The sequence below is a fragment of the Solenopsis invicta genome, chromosome 2 (assembly GCF_016802725.1).
Source record: "Solenopsis invicta isolate M01_SB chromosome 2, UNIL_Sinv_3.0, whole genome shotgun sequence".
Lineage (NCBI taxonomy): Eukaryota > Metazoa > Arthropoda > Insecta > Hymenoptera > Formicidae > Solenopsis > Solenopsis invicta.
In genome coordinates, this window is record NC_052665.1 from 16821913 (window position 1) to 16846660 (window position 24748).

The window sequence follows — 24748 nt, forward strand, 5'->3', positions numbered from 1 at the left end:
GACAACGTTTACTTTCCGCTTTATATCCACGGTGCTTAATATTCACGATCTATACGTATATATGGTATGTAGATTCGATATCAGCGATGCATTCGCCTCCAGCATAGAAAAGCGCGAGCTTTTACGCGAATTATTAATGTTCTGAAAATCGATATAAAATGCCAAGTAAATTATTTAATCGATTACACTCTTTGCAATTTTTTTTTTTTCGCCAGATAATAGTGGGGAAGTGTGCAAAAACTATTATCTGCTTCCAAAATAGAGATACTCATTGAATATTGAGTTTAATATCGAATACTGGCGCATATATATTCACCTTCTATCACTAAATCTCTCCAACATTTTTCATCAGAGCAATCAAACTTTCGATTAATATTAGAATTTGCGATTGCACTATCATCCCGTTTTGATCGAAATTGGAGCCTGTCGATTTCAACTTTTTTTTTTACCTAAACGAATGTTAAGATAACGAGAATATCTTGATAATAAAAGTAAGTGTTCAAATGTTCAGATTCAATTGCTTAATAAAATTATTACATTGATCTTCTTACAGTGAGGATCATCAAGCATTAGTCTCGTAACAATATTTCGTTATATCATGTAAAAGAAAGAAATGAATAAGAAAAATGTAGAACACGTAAAAAAAAATGAATTACAAGCGATAGAATAGGAAGCAATAGAGCAATACGAAAGACAATTTTAGTCTTATTCCTAAATGTTGTAAAATATTATCACGTATTTCAATGTAGAACTAATCAATTGTTCATCGCGAGTATATTTGCAATATTATTTACTGCAAAATATAATAAATATATTTATAAAGATTATAAATTCATTTATAAATTAAGTAAATTAATATAGGATGTTAATTCGAATTTTACCACTGCTTTGACGAACAGACAAGATCTTTGTTTAATTTTCATTTCGGGAGATAATATAACCCGCGGAAACTGCTTTTGGTAATGATGTCTATTTCGCGTATCTTTTTTCGGTCCATTGTATTCCGAATAGATCCGTGTAAAATTGTAAAACGTTTCTTTGATGAGAGAATCGAGGCTGTTCAGCACATGACATTTCTTCGCGATTCTCTGCAGTCATGATGCCCCGTTCATCGGGGCCCGTTCGCGCAAACGTTTCGCCGCAGCGCCCATGTTTCATGCGATATGAATAATAATCTATGGGATGACTACATCGCTCGCATGCCTGACACGAGCGTGAGCCAACACAGGATTTGTAATCGAACAACGCGATCTTTCGACATTTCAATCGATAATACAATCGCATTTTATATCAATACAAGATATCAAATTAATTATAAATAATGTATTGCAACATAAGCTGGAAATAAATATATCTTATCGTTAGCTCACTCTTATAACACTTGTATGTTTTCAACGTCTCCGTTCCTTTATAATCTTTGACAGTCGCATAAAAAATGATTTAAGGTGTTAATTGCGAAATAATGTACGTCCAATTACAAATTCTGTGGCAATCTAGCGAAAAAGCTCGCGTAAAGTTAGCTCTCGTTCGTTAGGCGACAAGAGCGACAAAAGTTACGCAAATATGTGCAGACAATGTCGGTGGAGAATGTTGAGGGCCTGGTATGTAATTACAAGCGAGGACGCGCAATTTCGCGGCTTTAACTCTTCGTAGTTGCAGGGCCAATTCCGCGTGCCAAACGTTCTACTTGTAAGAGCACCCCGGAAATGTCTCAATTATCATGGTAAAAATTCTCTCGGGACGACTTTGCGTAATAAATAATGCTATTGCTCGTAGCAGCGGAACGTTCGGCACATGTTTTATTCAACGGTCACTAGGTACTCGGAAGCACGTGAATCGTCGAAATCTTCGAGGTAGAAACGTTTTTGATGTATTTCGTCGTGTTATCATAAATTTTCAACGTTTTTATGTTTATATATATTACATGAATGAAAATATTTATGTCACCGAAATATTTCGGTGCATGATTCATCGAATCGTTAGCAAAACTCCATATATTGTAATGTATCGAGATATTTTAGCATATTTTATTTAATAAAATTTACATTTACACATACACATCCCGAAGTCTTTATAACATCCAATAAATCGATATTTATAAATTTTAAATGTTTTGTGCATATCATGCATTTTATATTGCATTCAAAAATTATTATCAATTAGTTTTTATATATTTATTATTAAAAGCATGAGTAATTTTTATTCATTCTATGCATAAAACTGGAAAGTTTTACAGGAGCATCTTGCACGCGAGTGTTCTACGTACGTTATATTTAACAAAATTGTTTCTTTTTCCAAAGTGCTCAGATATTTTTATTGATACTAAGGAGACAAAACGGAATACGGCAAGTGGAATAGTTTTCATACACTGTTAATTGATGATTAAGACTTGTTTTAAAGATATTCTTTTTTTAAGATTCACGAGCTTCCTTAAAACCGCCGTCGATCGAATTGCTTCACATTTTTCCGTAACTTTTGAAATGATGCCCTGGCGTGAGATGTATCGCCCGCATCGAATATATTTCCTACTTTGTCCTACTTTGAAATGCAATATGCACGACAATGGTACCTCCCTTGTCGAGGTCGAGTGAACACTCGTTTTTCGTTTAGTTTCATTATTCATTACAAACAATTGCACTGGTACGCACATGCACTATCGATTTACAATGTGACAAATTTAAATTAATTTACGTTAACTGGTGGTGCAAAATTACGTTAAAACAATTTAAAAATAGATACACGTGTTACAGAAAATCAATTTTAGTTTCGATGCAATTTGAGATTTGTAAAAGAAATTAATTGATCTAAATTAAATAATTGAAAACCATTGTAGATGACAAATCGCAGTCACTTCATTACGTGATATTTATCCAATATATAAATCAAACCGAATTAAACAGTTACGAATCGCAATGAATACATAAATTGTAATTTGTATTTCAGTTTATTTTGAACGAAATAAAGTACGTGACGTATGAGACTTAATTAAAATCATCATGCGATCAATATCGCGGATTGTCATATTGCGCGCGATGGAAAAAAGAAACGAGCGCACAATATTTTTTTGATACTGATCGCAATTTGCATCGCGCATCAATTCGCAAAACCACCACGTGTTAAAACGTGTGCTCACTCGACTCCCAGTGTCTCTCTCTCTCTCTCTCCCTCCCCTCTCTCTCTCTTTCTCCCTCGGCAGCATGCTGTGCCACTACGATATGTATATCCAGATCAATGTGTATCCATAATAATCAAAATTCGAAACAAGACGCAGTTGATGAACTCACTTGTTGTAGAGGACTATGTCGGGCCGCCATATGTGATCGGATGGCACGTGCAACATGTGAACCCCTCCGTACTCCTTCGGCTCCCACCGCAGTTTGTAGTCGTACCATGACTTGAAACAACCAATACAACAAAATATAAACATATTATTGATATGCTCCTGCGTGTTATTGGATCGTGTGAGGTTTGTAACTCGACTAATAATGCGTTGTGAAGTTGCAAATAAGTGGAACGGTAAATCCATTTATGATAAATGTAATCGCAATTTTCCATCATCATTAACATCAATAATTGATTTTTAATATTGGGTACATAATTCATAAATACAAAATAACGGATCTTTTGCTTCACGAATAATACAATTCTATTTTTCAGTCAATTTCACAAATATTAGAGTAAAAGATTATTTTAAGGCAATTCTAACATGAAACTTAATTCCAGAGATATGTAACGCCAAATAATGAAAAATCGTGATAAATAATATTAAAGTTCGTAGAAAAACTTCCATATAATTAAATAATCTAATATTAAACATTGCATTTTTTCAGAATTTGTAATAATTTAGTAAGAAAATATTTTAAAACAAAAAATTTATATTCAATAAACCATCTGCATTAAGAAGTATTTCATTTGATTGAGATGTTAATATGCAATAAAAATTGCATGCAACGTACGATAATATAATTTTGATAATTTCAATTTACATTTTGCCTCTTTTCTTACCAGTTATCGCCCTAAAGCCCAAACGCAATTTCTTATGATAATAATTTCTGTTGCTTTGTAAAGTGATAAAAGCCACATTCCCCGTAGGTTATCGTCGCGGACTAAAAACCCGAGAGACAGTAGCGCATCGCACTTTTCCACGCAAATATTTTCCGTCGGCATTTTCCCTGAAAAACTCCTTCTTTGTCTGTGATTCAAGCGAGAATTTATTCCGTACAGCCGACAAATATGAAGCTGCTTTTGCATGTTTTCCCTTACGTGTTCCGTATATTCTCTTTCGTTCGTTCGTCTGTGAAGATTTCAATAAATGTAATATTTCTGAATTTCCAGTAATAATCTTTGCATTTGTAAACTAAAATTTATTACAATTTCTTTATGTTCCGAATATTTGTAACATAAAATATTCAATTGAAGCTGGAATTAAAATTCTAAGAAAAAGAGAATAAAATTTAATTTTATTACTTTATATTTTCCTACACCAGATTTGTCATTTAATCATTAGAATGAAGCTATCTAACGCATCACATTTTATTTTGTTGTATCTCCTAATTATAAAATCAAATCAATTATAGAATTCAATATATATTCTACGCTAAAACGCCGATATCTTAGTTTTTTAAATAGAATTAAAAAAAAATTTTTTTCAAAAGTATTTAATGCAATAAAATGGACTTTTAGACAATATAGTTTCAAGTTTTCATCTGATGCGAGAAAATCATACAAAATGTCATACAATCTGTACACGAGTCACGTACGTTTTCTTTCATGAACACATGTGTATAGACAGTTTTGCCGGATGCGACACTCGTGTGCTTCCAAAAAGGATTCGAATTTATCGCACAAAGGCGTCAAGTGAAATTCAAACAGCCTCACGTTCTTTTATTTGTTTCTCTTCTCGACGTCGATTGATCGTCATTATTACACAAAATTATCACATAACAATAACAACACGTGATTTTTATGGCAATTTTAAATGATGGAATAATTATATAATTATGCAAATTAAAGTCAAAATTTTACTTTAAATGCAAATGAAAAGTAACAATTTTTTCGAAAACATAATTCCTATATAAGCTTATTAAATGTGTCGCGATGTTGTTCAGTAATTGATCATTTTGCAATTATAGTAACCATTGATGTAAGCACGTGTAATGATTAATTATGTAATCATTACATAATCACACTTGTTAAATAATGATTGATAAATCATAGAAATAATCAAATTTTGATTGTTCCTATTATTCATTGCTCATGATTATTCATTACATAATTACAATCATTAATCATTAATTTAAATACTCGGCGATGAGACATAGTAATCATTATTCACTAATTTAAATATCCGACGAAGAGACATAACAATTATTAATTTATATTTAATTTGCGTGTGTCTGTAAGACTCAAAATTCAAAATAAATAGAAATGGAAGGTAACAAATCAAAATAAAGAATAAAAGTGTAATAAATCATCTTCAAAATAGGCCACAATCGTGATGTAATTCGTGAAACATCTTGTGTGAATAGTTCACAATAATTTGACATGAGACTATTATAATAGGATATTCAGCCTTCATTTTGCGCAAGGAATTGCCGGAGGAAATAGCTGAGGGTTGCGGCCATTAACATGCTATTAATCATGACATATTGAGGCATATATATATATATATATATATATATACACACGTATGACAGCCATCCTAATTATGCGAAACATTCATATAGATTCGCGAAACACTCAATGGTGCACATGGTTCGTCGTTGTGTGTACACATATACATCCTCGGGCTTCGTGGCTTTGCACGCTGTTGTACCGTCGCTAATATAAACCGCGGTTCAAGCACCATAGCTAGTAATTAGTCCATTTATGGATCAATTATTTCAATAGACTCGGTGCTCAGATTTCGTGGAAATCATGCGGAAACTCATTAATTAAAATACCTATTTCTGCAAGCGTGTGACCTCCTGCGCATAAATTTTTAGTTAAAAAGATTTAAAGATTATTCTAAATAATAAAGTACAAGAATAACTTTTGTAAGCGTCACATAAATAAAATTCTTCCATATATAAAAATTTCGATTATTCGATAACTCCTCTACTTCTTTATAATAGTAACGATATTCTTTTATATTCGAGATGAAATTTATGTACATTGAGAGAAAAAATTCCTAAATTGTAATAAATATTTTATTCGAATAGTACTAATAAAATATTTACTTACAGTACATATATATTTACTATATAAGAAGAAAAGTTACTTAAATTAAATTAGCAGTTCTTGTATTAAATAAATATATATTTACACTTAGTAAATTCAGTAAATATTTCATTAATACTATTCGAATAAATATTTATTAAAATTTAATAATTTTTCCTTTAGCGTATATAACAGCAGAAAATGCAATTTTAAAATGTAAATGTAAAATAGTTGAAAAAAAGATTGGTGTTTCTGTTGCTGATGTCACATTTCAATTATGTTTAAAAAATGATATCATGATAAAGAACGATGCGATACATCATATTTCTGTCTATCGCGTTTTACGTCATGTGTCTTTGGCGTTAAAAATTTGGCACGCGCTCCAGAATTTGACATTCGTGGTATCATAAATTATTTTCACGCCCAGTGTTAATACCGCTATTAATATATTTAATACACGGCGCGATGGAACGCCTCGTTATACGGTTTATGCATTTGGAGGGTCCGTATAGATTATGAAGTACGTTGATTTATGGACCAACATCTGGCCTCGTTAAGTAAATATTCATATTTCGCACGCATCGCGTTACACCCGCGTTAAACATTATGTCAGTATGATCGATAGTGTGACGTTTATGCACAGTTTATTAATTAAAAAGTAAAGGGAAAGGCACACGTGATAATATTTTTCGTCGCTATTATGCATCAAACAGTTACACAAAGCCATAGAAAAATATCATAACGTGTTTTTTTTTAATCTTGATAATTACGAAGATTTCATTATAATGGGATCGCATTATAATAAAACCATAAATAGAATTCGCAAATTGCAGGATGTCTAAAATGAGTCCTAAAACAAAGTTTCTAAATTATTCAGTCAGGCAAAAACTACTCCGATCATGAAAGAGCTGACGGCAGTCGCTTTGCCGAGGGTCATCAACCCCACTGAGTCTACAATTTTCCCTCGCTCATTCGTCCTTTCGTTCCTTGGCGTTTCCACTCGCTCGATTGCGCCCGGACACGCTTGCACATATACATAGGCATATGCGAGTGCAGATTGCATGTACATGCGCGCATATTACAAGAAGAGCAGCCGAAGGAAACATACGTGCTCTGTATGCCGGAAAATATCGAAGCAGAAAATTGTGCATTGGGATTGCATGGGATTTCATGGATTTCGTTCGAGGGAAGCAAGTAGCCTTCGAGAGGATAGTTCGAAGGTTGAGAGGACATAAGGACAGAGAAAGGATGAACGCCGGTCCATCGGCATAGCATCTAGAGCGAAACATATTTCTCGATAACAAGGGAAGGAAACGATTTGTCTCAAAATTTCCGCAGCATTGAGATACATATATCTACGTGACTGTAAAATCATATATAGTGTCCTACCATTTTTTTACTCGTTAGTAGTATTTAACTCGTTTAATCGTAGTTCTGCTTTTTTGAGCTCGAGAAATTCTTTAAGTTATAAGAACAAGAGATTAAGTATTGGAGGAATGAGGTTGTTCAAAGTTTTGGCAGCTCAACTGATCTCGAAATAACAAAACGCGATGTTTATATCTCCACGAGCTTGTACATTACGAAAATCGTTGAATGTTTTTGTGAACTCTGTTTTATTGCGCGGTAGAGAAAATAAAATGTTTAGGAATTATTTTTTGAATTATTCTTGTAAAAAAATTACTTTTGCTTGTATACAATTTAAAGATAAAAGAAAAATGAGAAAGAGTAAAACAGAGTAAGATAGATGAGGAGAATTAAAGATAAAATTTTAGAGAAAAGAAGAAATGAAGATTTAAGAACATCTACGCTACATTATTTTTATGAATCATGTAAGAAGTAATTTTTATTATATTATTTAAATGGTATAGAATTAATCAAATAATTCTAAAATCACCACTTTAGAATTATAGTGTTGACTCAAAAATAAAATCCTCTTAAAACTTGTCAATTCATAAAAATGCTTTTTTAATAATAAATTTAAAATACATTTTAATGTATATTGCTCACTTTTTCTCATCGTATCCATAGCAATGGTTGCAAAGTAACGGTGTGAAAATTAATAGCATTAAATAATTTATTAACATTTTTGTTTAAATGTTTGAAATTTTACCTGTTCCCACTGAGAAATTCTCTCTGTTCGCTTTAATCAAGTAATTTTTGGTTGGAAAAAATATGATGGTACGCGCATCGTGCCGCGTGTTAACGCTTAAACTAAATCCCTCCAGATTTCACCATTTATGTCGCAGCTGCCACGAGCTGGTCGTAAATTACGTATTTGGACAGTGTCATGCCAAAAAGCACGTCTAGTTTTATATGGCAACCGTGTGTATAAATATTAGCATTTTCGCGCGTGGGAAAATGGGCGAAACTCCGCGGCTGCATCAGACGCGTCCGAAGCTAAATGTGCTTCCTAAAATTCCAGCGGCCAGGATCGCTATGTCACGCAGCCGGGAAATGCACGCGAGCAACGCGATGGAAATATCTATGTAACACCTAAACCATTCAAAACATGGTTAACCTATTATTATTTACGCGCGTTTATCATTTCTTCTACAATCGAAATTATAAACTCATTGATTTACATAATATTTTATCATGCACTTTTATCTATATAAAAGCATGACTAAATCGATTGAAAATCACGCGGTGTTAGTTAAACGTTTTAATGATAGAAATGTTCACTTTACGAGAGCTCATTAAAATTTACAGGTGCAAAACATGCATTTCATCCTTTTTATTTCAGCATAGATGCAAACACTTCGGAACGGAAAAAATTTTGCAGCTGAATGATAAATTCAATCGAGATATGACTCGGTTTTCTTGCTGAACACGATGGGAATAATTTCATTCGAGGATGGAGCTGGAGGATCTCCTCTCGTGAGAGATGAAACTTCGTGAAAATTCGATTGCCCTACGGCCGTTAATTAGCGGCCAATTATCGCGGCGAGAGTCGTGTGGAAGCAGATGGTGTGGAACCCAATGGGAATTTCTTCCAGACGGGATTCAATCAGAGTATTGAGGAGATCTGAGGAGAGTTCAACGTTTTAAGGGACTGTTCGCGACTCGGGAGGGATTGGCGAAAAGTAGAGTGGTCCGCTACTGATTAAAACGATTGTCTATGTCAACCTCAATCAATCGGATCTAAAGTTAAAGTGCGGAAGCATATCAATCTCGTGCGGTTAATCAAGAAGTTGAGCTTAATCGAAATCAAAGCGCAGTTTACATCCTTAAATAACCGACATTGAACACGATAATGAAATAAATGGTTAATCAGATTCGAGTGAAATTTCATGTAATATTGAAGCTTTAACTACATTAAAAACAATTCAGCTCAGAACGTGTATCTAAAATAAAATTTAAATGCCTTTTGTGTCTACTTTTTAATTACAGAGTATATTTGCCAGAGTTCCCTGCCGTGCATTAATAAAAATATTTTAACGTGGACATTTTGACCTGGTCCCATTTGTTACGAGCCCGCCTCCGAAATTTCGGAAAAAAAAGTTGTCGTATATATTTGAATTGTTTTAGCTGGCGATTATGCGTCGGTGCAATCAGCGGAAATAAATTTGAGCGCGAGCACGAACGAATGTTTATGTGCGAGCTGCGATTTTTGTGTCGGCGTCGAGGGGCGAACGTAAATGAAGTTTAGATTTATGTGTTTTTCGGTATGCTTCGTCGTGAGACGAGAGAGGGAGACGACTAGCAGGAGAGGGTGGAATGTCGGGAGTTGTTTTCGGGAGCGGAGTCGATAGCGCCTCTGTCGATGCAGCTTCTCCCTCTGCGACGATGCAGCAGCAGCTTTCCCACTCTCCACCAGCCCCGGCCCCCAGTGGAAAAGTGTATTCGCCTGAAAAGTTAGGCGAAACCAATCTCCCGTCTTGAAGAAGCTCCGCCGAGAATTTCGAGCAACGACGCGGCAATTAACGCTCGCGAATTGAATCGGCGATCTCGGGAGAGGCGCGCGCGAGTCAGCGAGGTTGCGAACTTTATTCTCGAGAAGTTAAAAAGCGAGCCTGACAAACGATTCTGACGTCCTTAACAATTACGTTACGCTGATTAAGGGAAAAATGGATGCCCCGACATGAGAAACGATTCGCACGTGCAAAAATTGGCAAGCAGCTAATAATTCGCGATGTTTTCGCGAGAATCGGTCGCCACTGGGTTAAAAACAAAAAGCTCTCGTTCGCGAGACGATCGACCGATCTTGCTGGAAGCTGCTCGCTTTTCGAAAGTTTCCCAACTCTCTAACTAGCGGCACAAGGGACACGGAAAAAGTTATATTTACGCATCCCGGAGGAACCCATAACTATATAAAGTTTAAACAGAGTGCAAGCTTTCGCGGGGGCTAACTGGTCTAGTTCTCCCCTGCGGTTCGACGACAAGTCTTGTTCTATTTAACACCTCGACCAACGACGTGCTGAAAGTCGATGTTTCGTAAACGTGTCGTAAAAGTTGACTTCATAGAAGGCGGCGATAACCGTTTTGGTTCACGGCGCACGTTGATACCACCACGATCGGGAACGAAAAGTTCTCGTGCGCGAACATGACGAAGACGTTGCGCTTCCGTTAGGAAAATGCAAAAGCTAACTTCGACATTTCCTTCTCGACGTTACCCGCGTATCGAAAATTGCAAACTTTCGCAAGCGCAAATGACGCTGTTACCAGAATACCGCATGGCACTGTGATCGTATTGTTCGATATCTCGTGCAAACCGAAATAAAAAAAAAAGAACATGTGTATTGCGATTGGAATATTCTTTCTAAAGAAACAATAGTATTCATAAAATAGTAAGTGAATAAATAACGTGAGACAGAATCGAAAAAAGATTTGCAAGACGTGTTTGCTCAACGCTGCGAGAAAATTTGCTTGACACGTCGCGGAAATCTTGTAACTGCCTCAAAAATCTGATTTATTGTAAGCGGCCGGTGTATATATCACGCGTATACATCGTAGACTACGTTGTAAACTACATTTCCGACGAACGCGAGCTTCCTACGGTAACAGGATGTCGAAAAGCAAGTCTTCGCTGTTCGCACGGAAACCCGATTTATTTATACAACGTCGTTGGGCTGGGAGAAGCGGGAAGGATAAAAGATTATCAGTCACCTGGAGCGTAACATGCGTTGTCGGCATGCTAACTTTGTTATCCGGTATCGACACGGAATCGAAAGCCAGACTGATGAGAGCGAGCGACCTCAAAGTGCAGAAAAAGAGGAAAAGCGAAGGCAGAGACAGTGATGAGAGCGGGAAGAAAATAATGGAGCGGAAAAAGAGACGCGACGAGAAAGAGAGCAGGAACAGTGAGCGATGGATAAAGAACAGAAGAAAGGAGATCGAGAGGCGAAGAGTAGAGAAATGTAATGAGCGAAGAAGCACAAAACAATAAAGAAGCACGAAGAGAATAACAGAAAAGAAAAAAGGCACATTTAAAACGAACGAAAGATAAAGAAAAATAAATAATGAACGGTACGTGATTAGGAGATATTAAGCATGAAATAGAAAGAGGGGTGCAAAAAGTAGATCAAACGATCAAGAAATAAATAAGAGAAAAAAGAAATAAAGATGCAAAAGATATATTTTAATTAATCTGTGATATGAAATAATAAAAGAGCATTGAAAATTAAGAATGATTGAGGGCAAAAAAAGTAACATACAAAATTAATAGTATTAATGCCAATCCAATTCGCATTTACAAAGAGACTTCATTATTGCAACTCATCCATTTTTCCTTTTCTTTCACATTACAAAATAATTGAGTTGTACTAGTCCTCAGTGCTCGCACTGGGTTAGCGTAACCCGAGCCGAAACTCAAAGTTGTGGCATTTGAACATTGTAATTAATGTAATTTATTTATTAACTGTGATTAACAATTTAAATATTACCAATATTTTCATTATAGAAAATGAAGATGATCAGATTAGAGCAACAGAAAACGCTAAGTTAAAAATATTCAAATGTGAGCAAATAAGGACTTCTTTGAAGTGCGAACACTGACGGCTAATTATTATATAGCCGTAAAGACATGTTTTTTAAATATTATTAAGAAATTTAATTGCCGAAGGCAAAGAAATCGCGCGATTTGTAAGGGCCACAATTCGTTATAAATATCTTGAATATCTGACGAGCCGGTCTGTAAACGACAAAAAAAAGCAAAAAAGAGAGGGAGCGTGGATGAGAGTGCGAACAAGGTGTTTGCAGATAACAGGATTGTCGACGTTGTGCCATCAATTTATTTTCGACATATTGGCTGCCGTCTGTCTAGTCCTATCAGAAAAAAATGAGATTCTGTTACGGGATAAGCTCCCGCTCTCATTCGAGATATCGGTTCCATCATCCGTTGGAGAATCCAGCGGAAGAAATCCGAATATCATTTTCTTTTCATAAAGGTCAAATTCACAGAAGGAAGTACCGAGAGAGAACTAAATCAGCACGGAAACAAGAGTGTTATTATCGGAATTAATCGAAAGAAGGAAAAACTGATTAAAAATTGATAACGTGTTTTTCTCTTATAAGTTCACGCAAAAATAATTTTATATATTTTTTGACTCTATTTTCGGAGATATACACATATATATATATATATATATATATATATATATATATATACCTATACAAGATCAGAACGAATAAAATAAAGATCGCTCTATTACTCGAATGGACCATTAATCAAATATTTCACGTTGCTTTATTATTCACGACAATGCTTGACAGAAAAATATTACATCCTAAAATTATAACGCAATTTCTCTGCACATCAAGATCGATGCTCTTGTGCACAATTTATCAATAATTCCGCACTTCCATTAAGACCGATTAATCGGTTTACAGCTCCCCTGCTGCGGTGCTTCGTTGAAAGTGAAGATATATATTTGCGTGTCAATGGTTTTGCAATATCTATTCCACAGATATTCTGCACTACAACGGGATCGTTAACTTACGACTTAACTAATGGCAGACGTATTTTGAGAGCAAGTAGTAATATAGCAAAATGGTGACCACAGTATAGTGTAAATACGCAATGTATTATTTCCCAAATGGCTAAAACTGGATATCCGGCCCAAAACTGCTCTTGGCTACAGTTACCAATTTAATTGTAGTATAGATATCTGTGATCTTTTTTTTTCATTTTTTAAAATTGGAATTGCCTATACAATTAAGCAAGTTCACAGACCAGCTGGCGACGTAGTTCTCGCTGCGTAGTTTAATTCGTTTTCGTGCTCGGGCAAGGAGAAGTAATTTCGCTTGCGGATTCGTCGATATGTACGAGGTCGATTTTACGGCGAAATTAAACTGGCAACTCAAATGTAGGAGAAAAGCTCCCTCAGATATTTTGCTATTTTGTTGGAGTAAATCGCGCAGGTACCGCCATACCTTCCCGTATTACGTAAGAAACTTTGCGATTCGTATCAGGAAATGTTACGTGACGAGTCTCTCGATATTTCGACATCTCACGACACAGCCACTATCCCACTTTCCGCTATTGTAACTGTTAGTTTTCTAAAGTATAAAAATCGTAAAGTATAATGAAATAAGTATCGACAAAAAATTATTTAATATTGATATGATCATATTATTGATAAAAATTATATTCCTAAATTATTCTGCTTACAAATAATACATATGCAAACACTTTGTCTCGTTTTATATTATTGTTGAAAAATCTTTTAACATAATCTGATTTTTTTATATGTGCAAACTTTTACGATGTTCTTTCTTGTATGTCGAACCTATATACGAAACTTTATCTTTGTGCGTATGATAGACGATGAAATAAACGTGAAAGAGAATGAGCGACAGAATAGATAGAAGAAGAAATAAAGGAAGAAGTAAACTTTTTATAGTGAGCCTCCACAAACAGACTGCCGCAATAAAAATTGAGTTTCATACGAATACTGTGTATTCGTGCAAGATCTAAGATTTTATCTGACAAAAGAATTACAATTTAAATTACAGTCAACAGATCAAAATTTACGTCAAGATAAGAAATATTTTTGCCTGTTAGTCAATTATCATTGATACTTATTTTAAAATAGAAATAAAATTTCATAAATTTGAAAATGTTTCATAACCTAGGCCATGGTAATATTTAAATTTCAAAAACTTTCTTCTTATTTTCATTTTTTTTTATGTCTTCTAAAAAAATGTCATTAATTTTTGTTGAGAGTAAAACTTGGAAGAGGATAAAATTAAATTACAAGGCATTAAAGAGAAGTTTATGACAAACGATACTGACACTTAAAAAAAAAGTTTTTATAGTACATAAAAAATATCAAAAACCAGATTTTATTGTCACTGCATAGCGTAGCGTATTGCATAGGGAATCAGTTACATGTCTGCATCAGAGTATTACGAGGTCAGGGACGACCCTAACTATTAGAAATTAGTATAGTTTCTATTATAGGGCTGTTAACTTTTCTCTATGTCGTTAGAGAAATGTTCCTATTTAATATCATTTTAAACTCTAATCAAAACGTACTTCTCTCTATAAAATTAAACGTCACTAAGAACTTTCAATACATTTTCCATTAAACAAAATAAAAATTTTTCTACCGATTTAATATTTAGTCAAAATTACATTATTGCACAGTGTAGTACTATTGTTTACAGTCGTTTTATAATCATTAATCAAAACTATGCATCAAAACAAATCTGTTGAGATGACTGATTTTATCAAATAATTTTAATCTCGTTTGAGAGACAAGTTCGTGTTTTCTTTTATTGTATTTCGTACAATATGAAAAGATTCGTTGGCTATCTAAAGAATTGAAAATGATATAACGACAGGTTCGGTACGGACGATTCCAAGCGAGGCAGAGTGACAAGGGTGCGCGCCGACACTAACAGCAGGCGAGAGTGTTGGCGGCCAGTCGCTCTGTGAGGGTAGAGGGTGGTTTCGACGTTGAAGGATGACACGTCGCTCTGCGAGACGCGCCGGGAATGCTTTGCCATGTACACGTACAACACGCGTTTAGGCAGAAATGTAACTCGTGCTGCAAACGGGTTGCGTTCCCGACTAGACGATCCGTCGACCGTATGGCCCGCGTATGAATCGTTTTCGTACTGCGACGAATAACGTTCGACGGATCGGCGTACATATGTGTACCTCTGCGATTTTATCGGATTTAACTATGAAGCTACGTGATGCAACGTCAAAGCCGCGTTTTGTTCGGAAGCGTTCTGCGCGAGCGAATTTTGTTGTAATTGAGAGAGCACATATATATAACGCTGTCAGGATGTTAACGGTCTTTTTAAATATGAATGATAGTTTACTAAGCCGTCTATAGCAAAATTTCAGAATTAATAATATTGCAAAATATCAAAAAAATTCATATCTCCAAATATTTGGCCAAAATCCTAACTAAAACTATAACATAGTGAAAATATGAAAGCAATATCTTTCAATTAATTGAAAATCTACTTGATTGCAATCACACGTTTACATGAAAATTCTTTCTCAATTAAATGTGATAAAAAAAATTTATTTCAAAGGTCATTGATTCATTTCAATAGCATCCTCTGTATAACATATCATAAAACCACTGTACAATAATTTAACAACGTGTTGTGGCGGTTAATTAGAGCCAAAAAGCGTAATTTGGAAAATGTAATAGTTTCGAAGTTACAAACGAACAAAGTTAGTCAATATCGCACATAAAGTTTCTGCATTAAATTTATAACTACGTACATGTATCGATCTGTATGTGACATTTTATTAATTCTTTCAGACTTTTACAGTAATATAATAATTTTCATTGTTCAGCTAATTATTAGTAAAATCAAAAGAGAAAATCAGTAATTAATAATTATATTAATAATTAAAAATAGCAATATACATCGTTTATCTCGTTCCGTAATAACTTTATAACTTTCTTTATTAAAGTGCGTTACACGCATGATACACTTTATTGCGTTATTTTTAATCACGAATAAAATTACTGCAGTATATAATCTTTCATTTATAAAATGCAAATATTAATTCGCAATTTAAATAAACGCTTCATATTCTAAAAGCTTTCTAAAAGTTAAATTTGATTTATTATAGTTCCACACTGCATCTTTTTCTTCTTGTTTTTCATCACTTATTCAATAAGTCCAGAAATTTAATTAATCGTAATATACATATTTGATATTAAAGTTTATATGTTTCATTGATGTTCCAAAAATTTTTTTTTAAATTTTATTTTGATATTTTATAAAAAATAAAAAGTATAACAAATGATAATATTTTTACTAAATTTAATTGTAAATAATATCTGTACCAAAAACAGTTTGCGTTAAAAAAAATTACTTTATTATTACTATCAATCATCTTTTATTCAAGTATGCTCTTACTGTGAAATATTTACCCATCTTCTTGTTTATCAAATTTAAATTTTCTACATAATTCAAGCGATTTGTGTATATTTTAATTACTATTTCATTGTATAATAAAGCACCAAAAATGGCAGTAAATAAGCAAAGCGGTTAATAATAATTCGTTAATAAAGCTACATTTTATAAAACTTTTCTTTTCGAATCATCGATCGTTTTCGTTATTAGCATATATAACTAGCACATTTTAGTGTTTTATTATGCAATTGAATAGTAATTAGAAACTTAAACCGCCGTATGCATAGTAATTCTAAATATTTGCTCAGATTCCGAAATAAAAAATTACTAATTCATCATAGCTCACTTTTAAAGTTATATATACAAATCTATAAAATATTTTATTTATTTTAGGATAGAATATCTTCTTATTAATTTAAATTATACAGCTAAAAGATCTCTCTACATATTTATATAAATGTTATATTTAATGTTTTTCACACATTCGTTACCTCAATTTAAAATAAAAGAATTTTATTCCTCACAAACACGTCCCAAGTGGAAATAAAATACATTAAAGTATTGAATCCTGGCGAGATATCAATTTTGTATCGAAAACTGGGTTTCATATTTCATTACTGGTCCTGTACGAGGTTAGCATTAAAATAACAATGTTATGGTACTAGTCCAATATGTAGATATCGGTATTGTGTAATAGTACTGGTAAACTGCTGATAGATTTACGGTACCACATCAATATTAAAGTTGACAAAAAACAATATCGAGCATTCTGGACCAGTATACTGCCAATAGATTTTCGGCACTATATTTGTACTGAAATTGAAGAATTGTCTCTTAGCGCAAAACAGTGCGCCGCCAGAGGAACGTGCAGCTAAACTTTCTCTCGAAAGAAAAATATAACATTCAGTGTATTGCAAATAATACATCAGTGCAAGGTTTGATACCTACTCCCTCATGTTAAAGCGAGCTCCTAGAGTCTCTACACTAGAAAACCTATTATTGAGAATCTATCAATATTTGCTACTGTGCCAAATAGAGAATCGATATCAATTTTGGGTATAATATTACCACTATTACAGTATAAAAAATTAGTATTGATATTTGCTACCGTTGTAACATAGAAAATCGGTAATGTTATGACACTGTAATTCCGCATCATAATAATATTGTATTACATAGCAATAGAATTAATTATTGCTATTATTGTTCATAATCGTTATCATTGCTCTTAACCCAGTATTCCACCAGTACTATAACAGTATTAAAAATTAGTATCGATACATGGTACCGTCGAAACACAGAGAATCGATTTTTAATACTATTATAACACTGTAATCCTGTACCATATTAATATTGTATTACATAGCAACACATCTTGACTATTGCTGTTATTGTTCATAATATTAGCAATCGTTAACATTGCCCTTATCCCAGGATTCCATCAGTGCTATACCAGTATTGGAATCTAATACCTTGCCGGTATTTAATATTAAAAGTTGGCACTGTGCAAGTATCTCATCGGTATTCGATTCCCACTTGAAAAAGTATTGTACGATGGTTGTGGTAAGTCTTGTATAAAGAAATGAATATTCTTCTTGCAAGAGCAATTAGCATTTTTCTAATTTCCGCACTAACATTTGGATATTTCATTTCTGAGATCCATTAACGGCAATATTTTCAGACCTTTGCGTCGCTTTGTCGAAGAAACACCCCGTAATCGCTACGCTAATCGACGCCTTAATTATTCTTCAATTACGCGCGATGGTGCGCTATCCATGCTATTGTCTGGTTTCTCTTGCCTTATCCTGCCTAGTATTTTATGGTAAAGTGGCACAACGTCACGCAGATGCATCGGTAGATATATACAGGTATAATGCAAGTAATTTGCAGTTACTATGCCGTTCGTGTAACGCGAAGCAGCGAAACAGCCGTTGTTTCCCAAACGTGAACGTCTCGCGTTACCTCGTTAATTTTCTCCTTCTAATGTTTGTAACGGTCCAATTACACTGAATAAATTACGCTTTTGATTCTTTCTTTTCTACCGAACTTTTCTACCGCCGCAATCCGGAAAAGAAGTGGCTCCTCTTAAAGTATATTATACGCGTGATTAAATGCTAATATTAAAACACGAGACTAGAAGAAATATTGTTGACATGACGCCATTATATTACTTAAATTAATCTTTATTAAAGCTGTGCAGTAATGTTAAAGGTACTAAACGTTTCATATCATAAACAATTTGTAAATGAATTATCAAAAATGTTTCAGAGTGATAAAACATTCACGAATTGAGAGGAGAATACTTGAAAGAAAATTATTTATCGCTCACCTGTTCGACCCATAGGTTCGTCGTCATGATTTGGTTCTTCAGGTTCTGTAACAAAAAAGCGTTCCTTTAATAAACAAAGAGAATCTTCAATAAATATAATTAAGATTTATAATATTTTAAATTTACTATTAATTTATTTCGCTTTTATTAACTTTAAAATAAGAGGTGACTAATACGATTATATAAAAAAAAGAAATCATTTGTTTTATTCTCTGAAAATTCGCTTAATTTTCAGTAACAATTCTAGTGGTCCTATTTGGCAAGCGTTTGGCAATGGAGGATCTCAACACAAAGTGTACGACATCCCCTGTCTCCTTTTTGCACCTGTCACCCGCAGCGCATTGTAATTTCCGGATTCAACGCCGCCCCTTGACTAATTGGACCCGCTAGCTCTTCAGGCGCATGGATGGAACTTGCCATCCGTAATCCTAGTTATGGACTGCTAGTATGCGATTTTGGACTTTCCGCTATTTCGCGGAATTCCCGACATTCACAATTCAAACTGTACCACACGCGAAATCTATCCGTGCCCGCATCTGTTTACATGCGCGTGCAAATCTAATTCTGATTGAATGCGAATACGATGTGTCGGAGCGGCAAGTAAATCCCCAAATATTTCTGATATTGATACAATTGCTATTGACTTTTGGATACGCGATTATTAGTTACAACCTATTCGTAAAATCGTAGGCGCTGCTATCGATATTATGATAATTCTAGCAATTATCGATTATCAAAATTATAAATGCGATCTGTATTATCAATTTGATAAAGCATTACTAATGTAGTATCTGATATTACGGCATTTATATAAATGATTTACTTTCGGTTATTTATTTTCTCGCTTAATACAATTATACACTGTTGTTTTGCTCGTCGCTTTTGCTCTTTTAAATTTCCCAATGTTAACACGCTGCGGAAATTTATCCAGAGTCATAAATTCTGTCGTGTGTCGAAACAATAAATATGTACATTCACGATGTTGAGCGCTTCCGTTGTGACATCAATGAGAAGGTGTCCGACAAGGCAATCATCGCAACATAGTCGCATCGAGGGCCGGTATTGAATGGATATTCGCGCTGGGATGAATTATCCTCCGCGATAGGAAGGCGGATTGCATTCATATGCAAATGTAATAATACCAATATAGCTTTGGTCTGCGCGTTTCGATAAATCGCGGATGTAAATGTAACGAAGGTTGGATATATTATTATAGTGCTATCAAGAAACGTTAACGCTGTGCGCGATTATTACAAATTATTACATGATTAATGCATGTCTATTATTGAAAACGCGTGTTAAAAAAATAAATAAAATAATGAAATGGAATAATATAAAAAGAGCGTTTTTTTGAGGGGGGGGGAGAGGTAACTAGCATTATTTAAGTTTGTATTTTTTTTATTGATGTTTCAATATTTTTCCAAACTGATCGTATCGTATTTCTCGAATGATTCATTTTAACTTTTCATATTTTTCTACATTAACAATGCACCGCTAACAGGGATATTTATTTTCCTCAAAGAAAAACCAAGGTTACACTGTTTGTATGAACGACTCGACGTTGCTCCCTTCTTTTCTTTCAAACGCTTTGTGCGTAGATAACAAGAGCTAAATAGATCGTTACTTGCGCGATTTCGGCGAGTGAATTTTCGCGAGATTATAGGGCTCGTCGGCAACGTGCATTATCGCTATTATGTGGGGGCAAAGGCTAATTAATTCGTGCATATCCGATATACGTGCACGTGTTCGCTCGTTTGCTTGAAATTAATGTCACGTCGATTGTAGCAGCGGAAAGCGGAAAACTCGCGTGTCGGTTTGTACGAATTTCCGCGCCGATGCGAGAACGACTGCATTCGTCGATGTGAATAATAATCGATGTTGACGCGAAACAGTGTCGAGTGCAATGATAACGGTAACAGTGATAACAACAACAACAATAATAATAATAATAATAATAATAATAATCTCATACTTCTTAGCGGTAGAAATAATATAATCCCTTCTAGTATTAACATAACAGCATAGTAAATCTAATTTAATGGCACAGCTTGATGTATACTGAAATCATTATTTTGCCCTGTCAATCATAAATGATAAATGATAATATCAAAGCTCGGCTTATGAAATTACTAAATAATTAATTTCCATTAGTAACAATAATGAGCAATGACGTAACAGCAACAACTGTTCACCGAAGTTAGCGCTAATACTCTTTGCCCTGATCAGCCGCGACGTAAACTATTCGGAAAATATCAAAGTAACTCCGAACTCTGTTCAATATCACGGCGTACTACCAATTGTGGGCGGGATGAAATGTAATTAGCAAATTACTTTATGTGTAATTAAACTCTGATTGCGGTGGGGCGAGTGGACGCGCCGTACGATTGCGCGAATATACTATATGTGCGCGACCATTAGCGCGAGCGCGCAATATGTTAATTGATTAGAACATACGCGACAGATTCCGATACGTAGGTGGATATTAGAATCGCGTCGCATTGTCCATACGGATCGTAAATTGAAAATTCCTGTCGAGCTTCCGTGATTGGACGCAAGAGTAGCCGCCGGCTGATCGTTTCTAATTAATGTTTGCTACCGCTATACGGCACGTCGTATTTTGGAGTTCGTTGGTTAGTTCAAGAAGAGATTTTTCTCTTTAGTAATTACAAGAATAAAATGGATAATTATTGCGTAGAAGACATCCGATCATGATCTTCAAAAAATTAAAAACAAAAAAAAAACATTCAATAATTTATCAATAAATTAAATTCTTTATTGACTTTGATTAATTAACATTTGTATCAACCATATTTATATCATTTTATATTTAAACGTAATTTTCTAAAAGCTTTTTTTATATATTCCAAAGATTCTATCTTTCTGCAGTCATAATATATTAGTTAAAATTATTTTATATATATGTGTCATTTATTAGGAAGTGTAATATTACCAAAAAATTGTTCTATTATAAATATATTTTATAATTTAGAAAATCCGGTTTGACCTTTCTCCGTTTCTCTGCGAATTCAATCAAATAGAAATGTGCACGCCCTTTATTTCTACAGTCACATCCTGCGATATTGCGTACGTGTTGTCAGCTGTGAGAATCGCGATCGTAGGAAAAGTGAAATAGTGAGTGGCAAGCGCTGTCAGACAGATCTAATTTGTGTCGCTTTCTTTGAAGATACACACACACATCGATTTAGCAAGATTTAAACTTGGTAACAGATAAGTTTCGCACTTGCGTAAGCTCTTCAGCAAAAAGAATCATAAAGGAAAGATAAAGAAAGATAAAAAAGGAAACATAAAATACTAAAGCTTCTTAACATCAGTTTTCAAGCAATAAATAAGCAGATTGTCCTGTAGGGAATATTAACGGTCTTGAGTATAAATTAAATTAATTGTGTGCACGTGGAAGAGAAAGAGAGAGGAGTTAATTAACTAACCAATTAATTAAGAAAGAGTATTTTATATATAAAGTTTGTATATTTAAAGCAGATACTTAAGGGCGTGTCTGTCTTAGTGCAATGCGTGCATAAGCGGCCAGTCAGCTAAATTGTACTTGGACGTATTATAAATGCGATGAAATTGTGACTTCAATTTTTATTATTTATAATTTATAATAATGATTAAAGATTTTCAACAAAAAAACTTCAATGAAAATATTATTTTAATAAAAATATAATTCTATCGCAATCGTACTACGACTGCGATTCTTAAAACAAATCGTAGACGTTTTAATGCTGCTAGAGATTTATTGCTAAAACTCAAGAGATAGTAGCTATCAACCGGAAGTTACAACAAAATCTCAGTATTGTGATTTCAATATTTTATAGTTAAAAATCTGATATATTTAAAAATTTGTATATTTAAATATATTTATATTTAAGTAACTACATATGCACATTTCTGGATAAGTAAAATTATTTTTGCACGTGGACGCCAACTCTTTTTGCACGACTCTGCGAAGAATTGTAGAAAAAGTTATATTTTTTCCAAACGTTAAATATTAATCAAGTGTAGTAGATTTATATAGATCCTACGTCAGAATATTGAATTCTAGCATTGTAATACGAAATCCTGGAATTAATCGGCGATCGTAAGTCATACGAATGGCAAATGTTATGAAGTTGACAGTATGACAAAGAACGGATATAGCAAAATGTTCGGGCTCCCGAGAATAATTTCTTCATTTCTGACGTCGTAAATCAAGATGACCGATTGGAGTGGGATTAGAGTGGCAAAAATAGATGTATGCTTGGGATGGCTGGCACCGAGAGATGAATAATGCTCTGTATTCCAACGTTGAATATTTAAGATTGTTGAATATTCACGAAAAGCGTGAAACGTTTTGGCGTGACAACACAAATTTACGTAAAGCATAATTCTTTGCTCATAACAGAAATATCTTGGATTTACCAATTGCAAATGATTCAAAAAGATGTAATCAAGTCTGATTAATCTCGTGATGAAGTAGTCAAGTTTAGGCTTGAATTTAATTTTTAATTAAATAAATTTTTAATTAAATAAATAAATAAATTGATATTAAGTAAATATTTCGTAAATTTCTTTTTATTACTTACAACGGTCCACGAATGGCAGATAACGTTTTACTTTTAGCTTTTATAGCAATTATATACGTATCTACATCCATTCGCACACGCTTCAGAACATATAATTATATATTACTTCCAAACGTTCCTCGATTATGCTCATCGAAAGAAACTTAATGTGTTTCACGTACCACGTTAATGAACGCATATTGAACGTAAAGCACCGAACTGCAACCGACGTGAATTTGACGTGCGCTATTTAAACGCTCTGCGAGCAATGTGATCCTCTAAATGCATTAAACCACAATAATTAAGAGGAATGCTGACGATCGAAAAACTGTACTTACAAATCAATCAATAGTTTGATCCAATTTCTTTTCAGCGTGTATCAGCAGTTGAAAATAAATACAGAGGTTTGCGTTCCATTTTCACGTACCTGATAAAATATTTTGTACCACTATACAGGAATATTATTTGCGCAACACGTTCTGTTAAAAGAGTTACATAAAAATATTATAGGACAAATTCACTGACTTGTCGAAACATTTGTAACATTAATTTTATTACTTATTAACATTTATATTTGTTTAGCAATAATACAATTTTCAAGAATTCTCTTAAAAACTTGTTTATGTGGTACAAACACGCTAGAAAGAATTTTTTTATTGACGCCTCGATATGCTTAGAAGGAACTTTTGGGTCAAGAAGAAAAGCCCGTTTATTTAAAAGTTTCTGGTGGAAACGGCGCATAAAATCCGCTGGATGCTTTTAGGCCTCTCGAGGTTTTTCCGCAATTTTTGTACTACTTTCAGTTTCCTCGCGATATTTGCACGACGAGTAAAGCATATAAAATTTTATGTAAAAAGCATACGGATCTAAATCATTTCATTAATGACATGTGGAAAAATTTTGCCCGTACCATTTCCACAAACTTAATAAAAATATTTAATTTATCATTACAAGCGTCATGTATCAATAACATGTTATTGTTTTTTAATATTTACATTTTAACATGTACGAAGTCTTATGCAATGTACATTTGATTAAAATATATTTGATAAATTTAACAATAAAATTTACTTTTCTAGAATTTCTGAATTGTAAACCAGTTATTGATAAAAACGAGATTACGAAGATATGGAGAATAAAATTAAAATATTTAAGTCGTGCTTTACAGCAATAACACGTTAACTCTTTAGAGTTTGTATTTTCACCGTCTTTTTAACGCAAGTGCAACCAAGTCTGAGGAACATAAAGTTGTTATGGTATCGTAACGACCCACGAAGTCGATACAGTTGATGCATAACAAGATCTTTATTATACATTTGCTGATATTATT

At 33.8% G+C, this 24748-nt stretch overlaps 1 protein-coding gene across 6 annotated transcripts in view; it reads right to left on the reverse strand.

The window, feature by feature from the left end:
• The window catches only part of LOC105197520 (acetylcholine receptor subunit alpha-like), a 186856-nt gene that overhangs the window by 94183 nt on the left and 67925 nt on the right, over positions 1-24748 (reverse strand). For all 6 annotated transcript variants that reach the window (XM_026131120.2, XM_039445945.1, XM_039445947.1 and 3 more), the window contains 2 exons: positions 18857-18901; positions 3285-3394 (listed from right to left, as the gene is read on the reverse strand). In XM_026131120.2, the coding sequence (XP_025986905.1) occupies positions 3285-3394; positions 18857-18901 (155 nt within the window). The remainder of the gene's footprint in view (positions 1-3284; positions 3395-18856; positions 18902-24748) is intronic.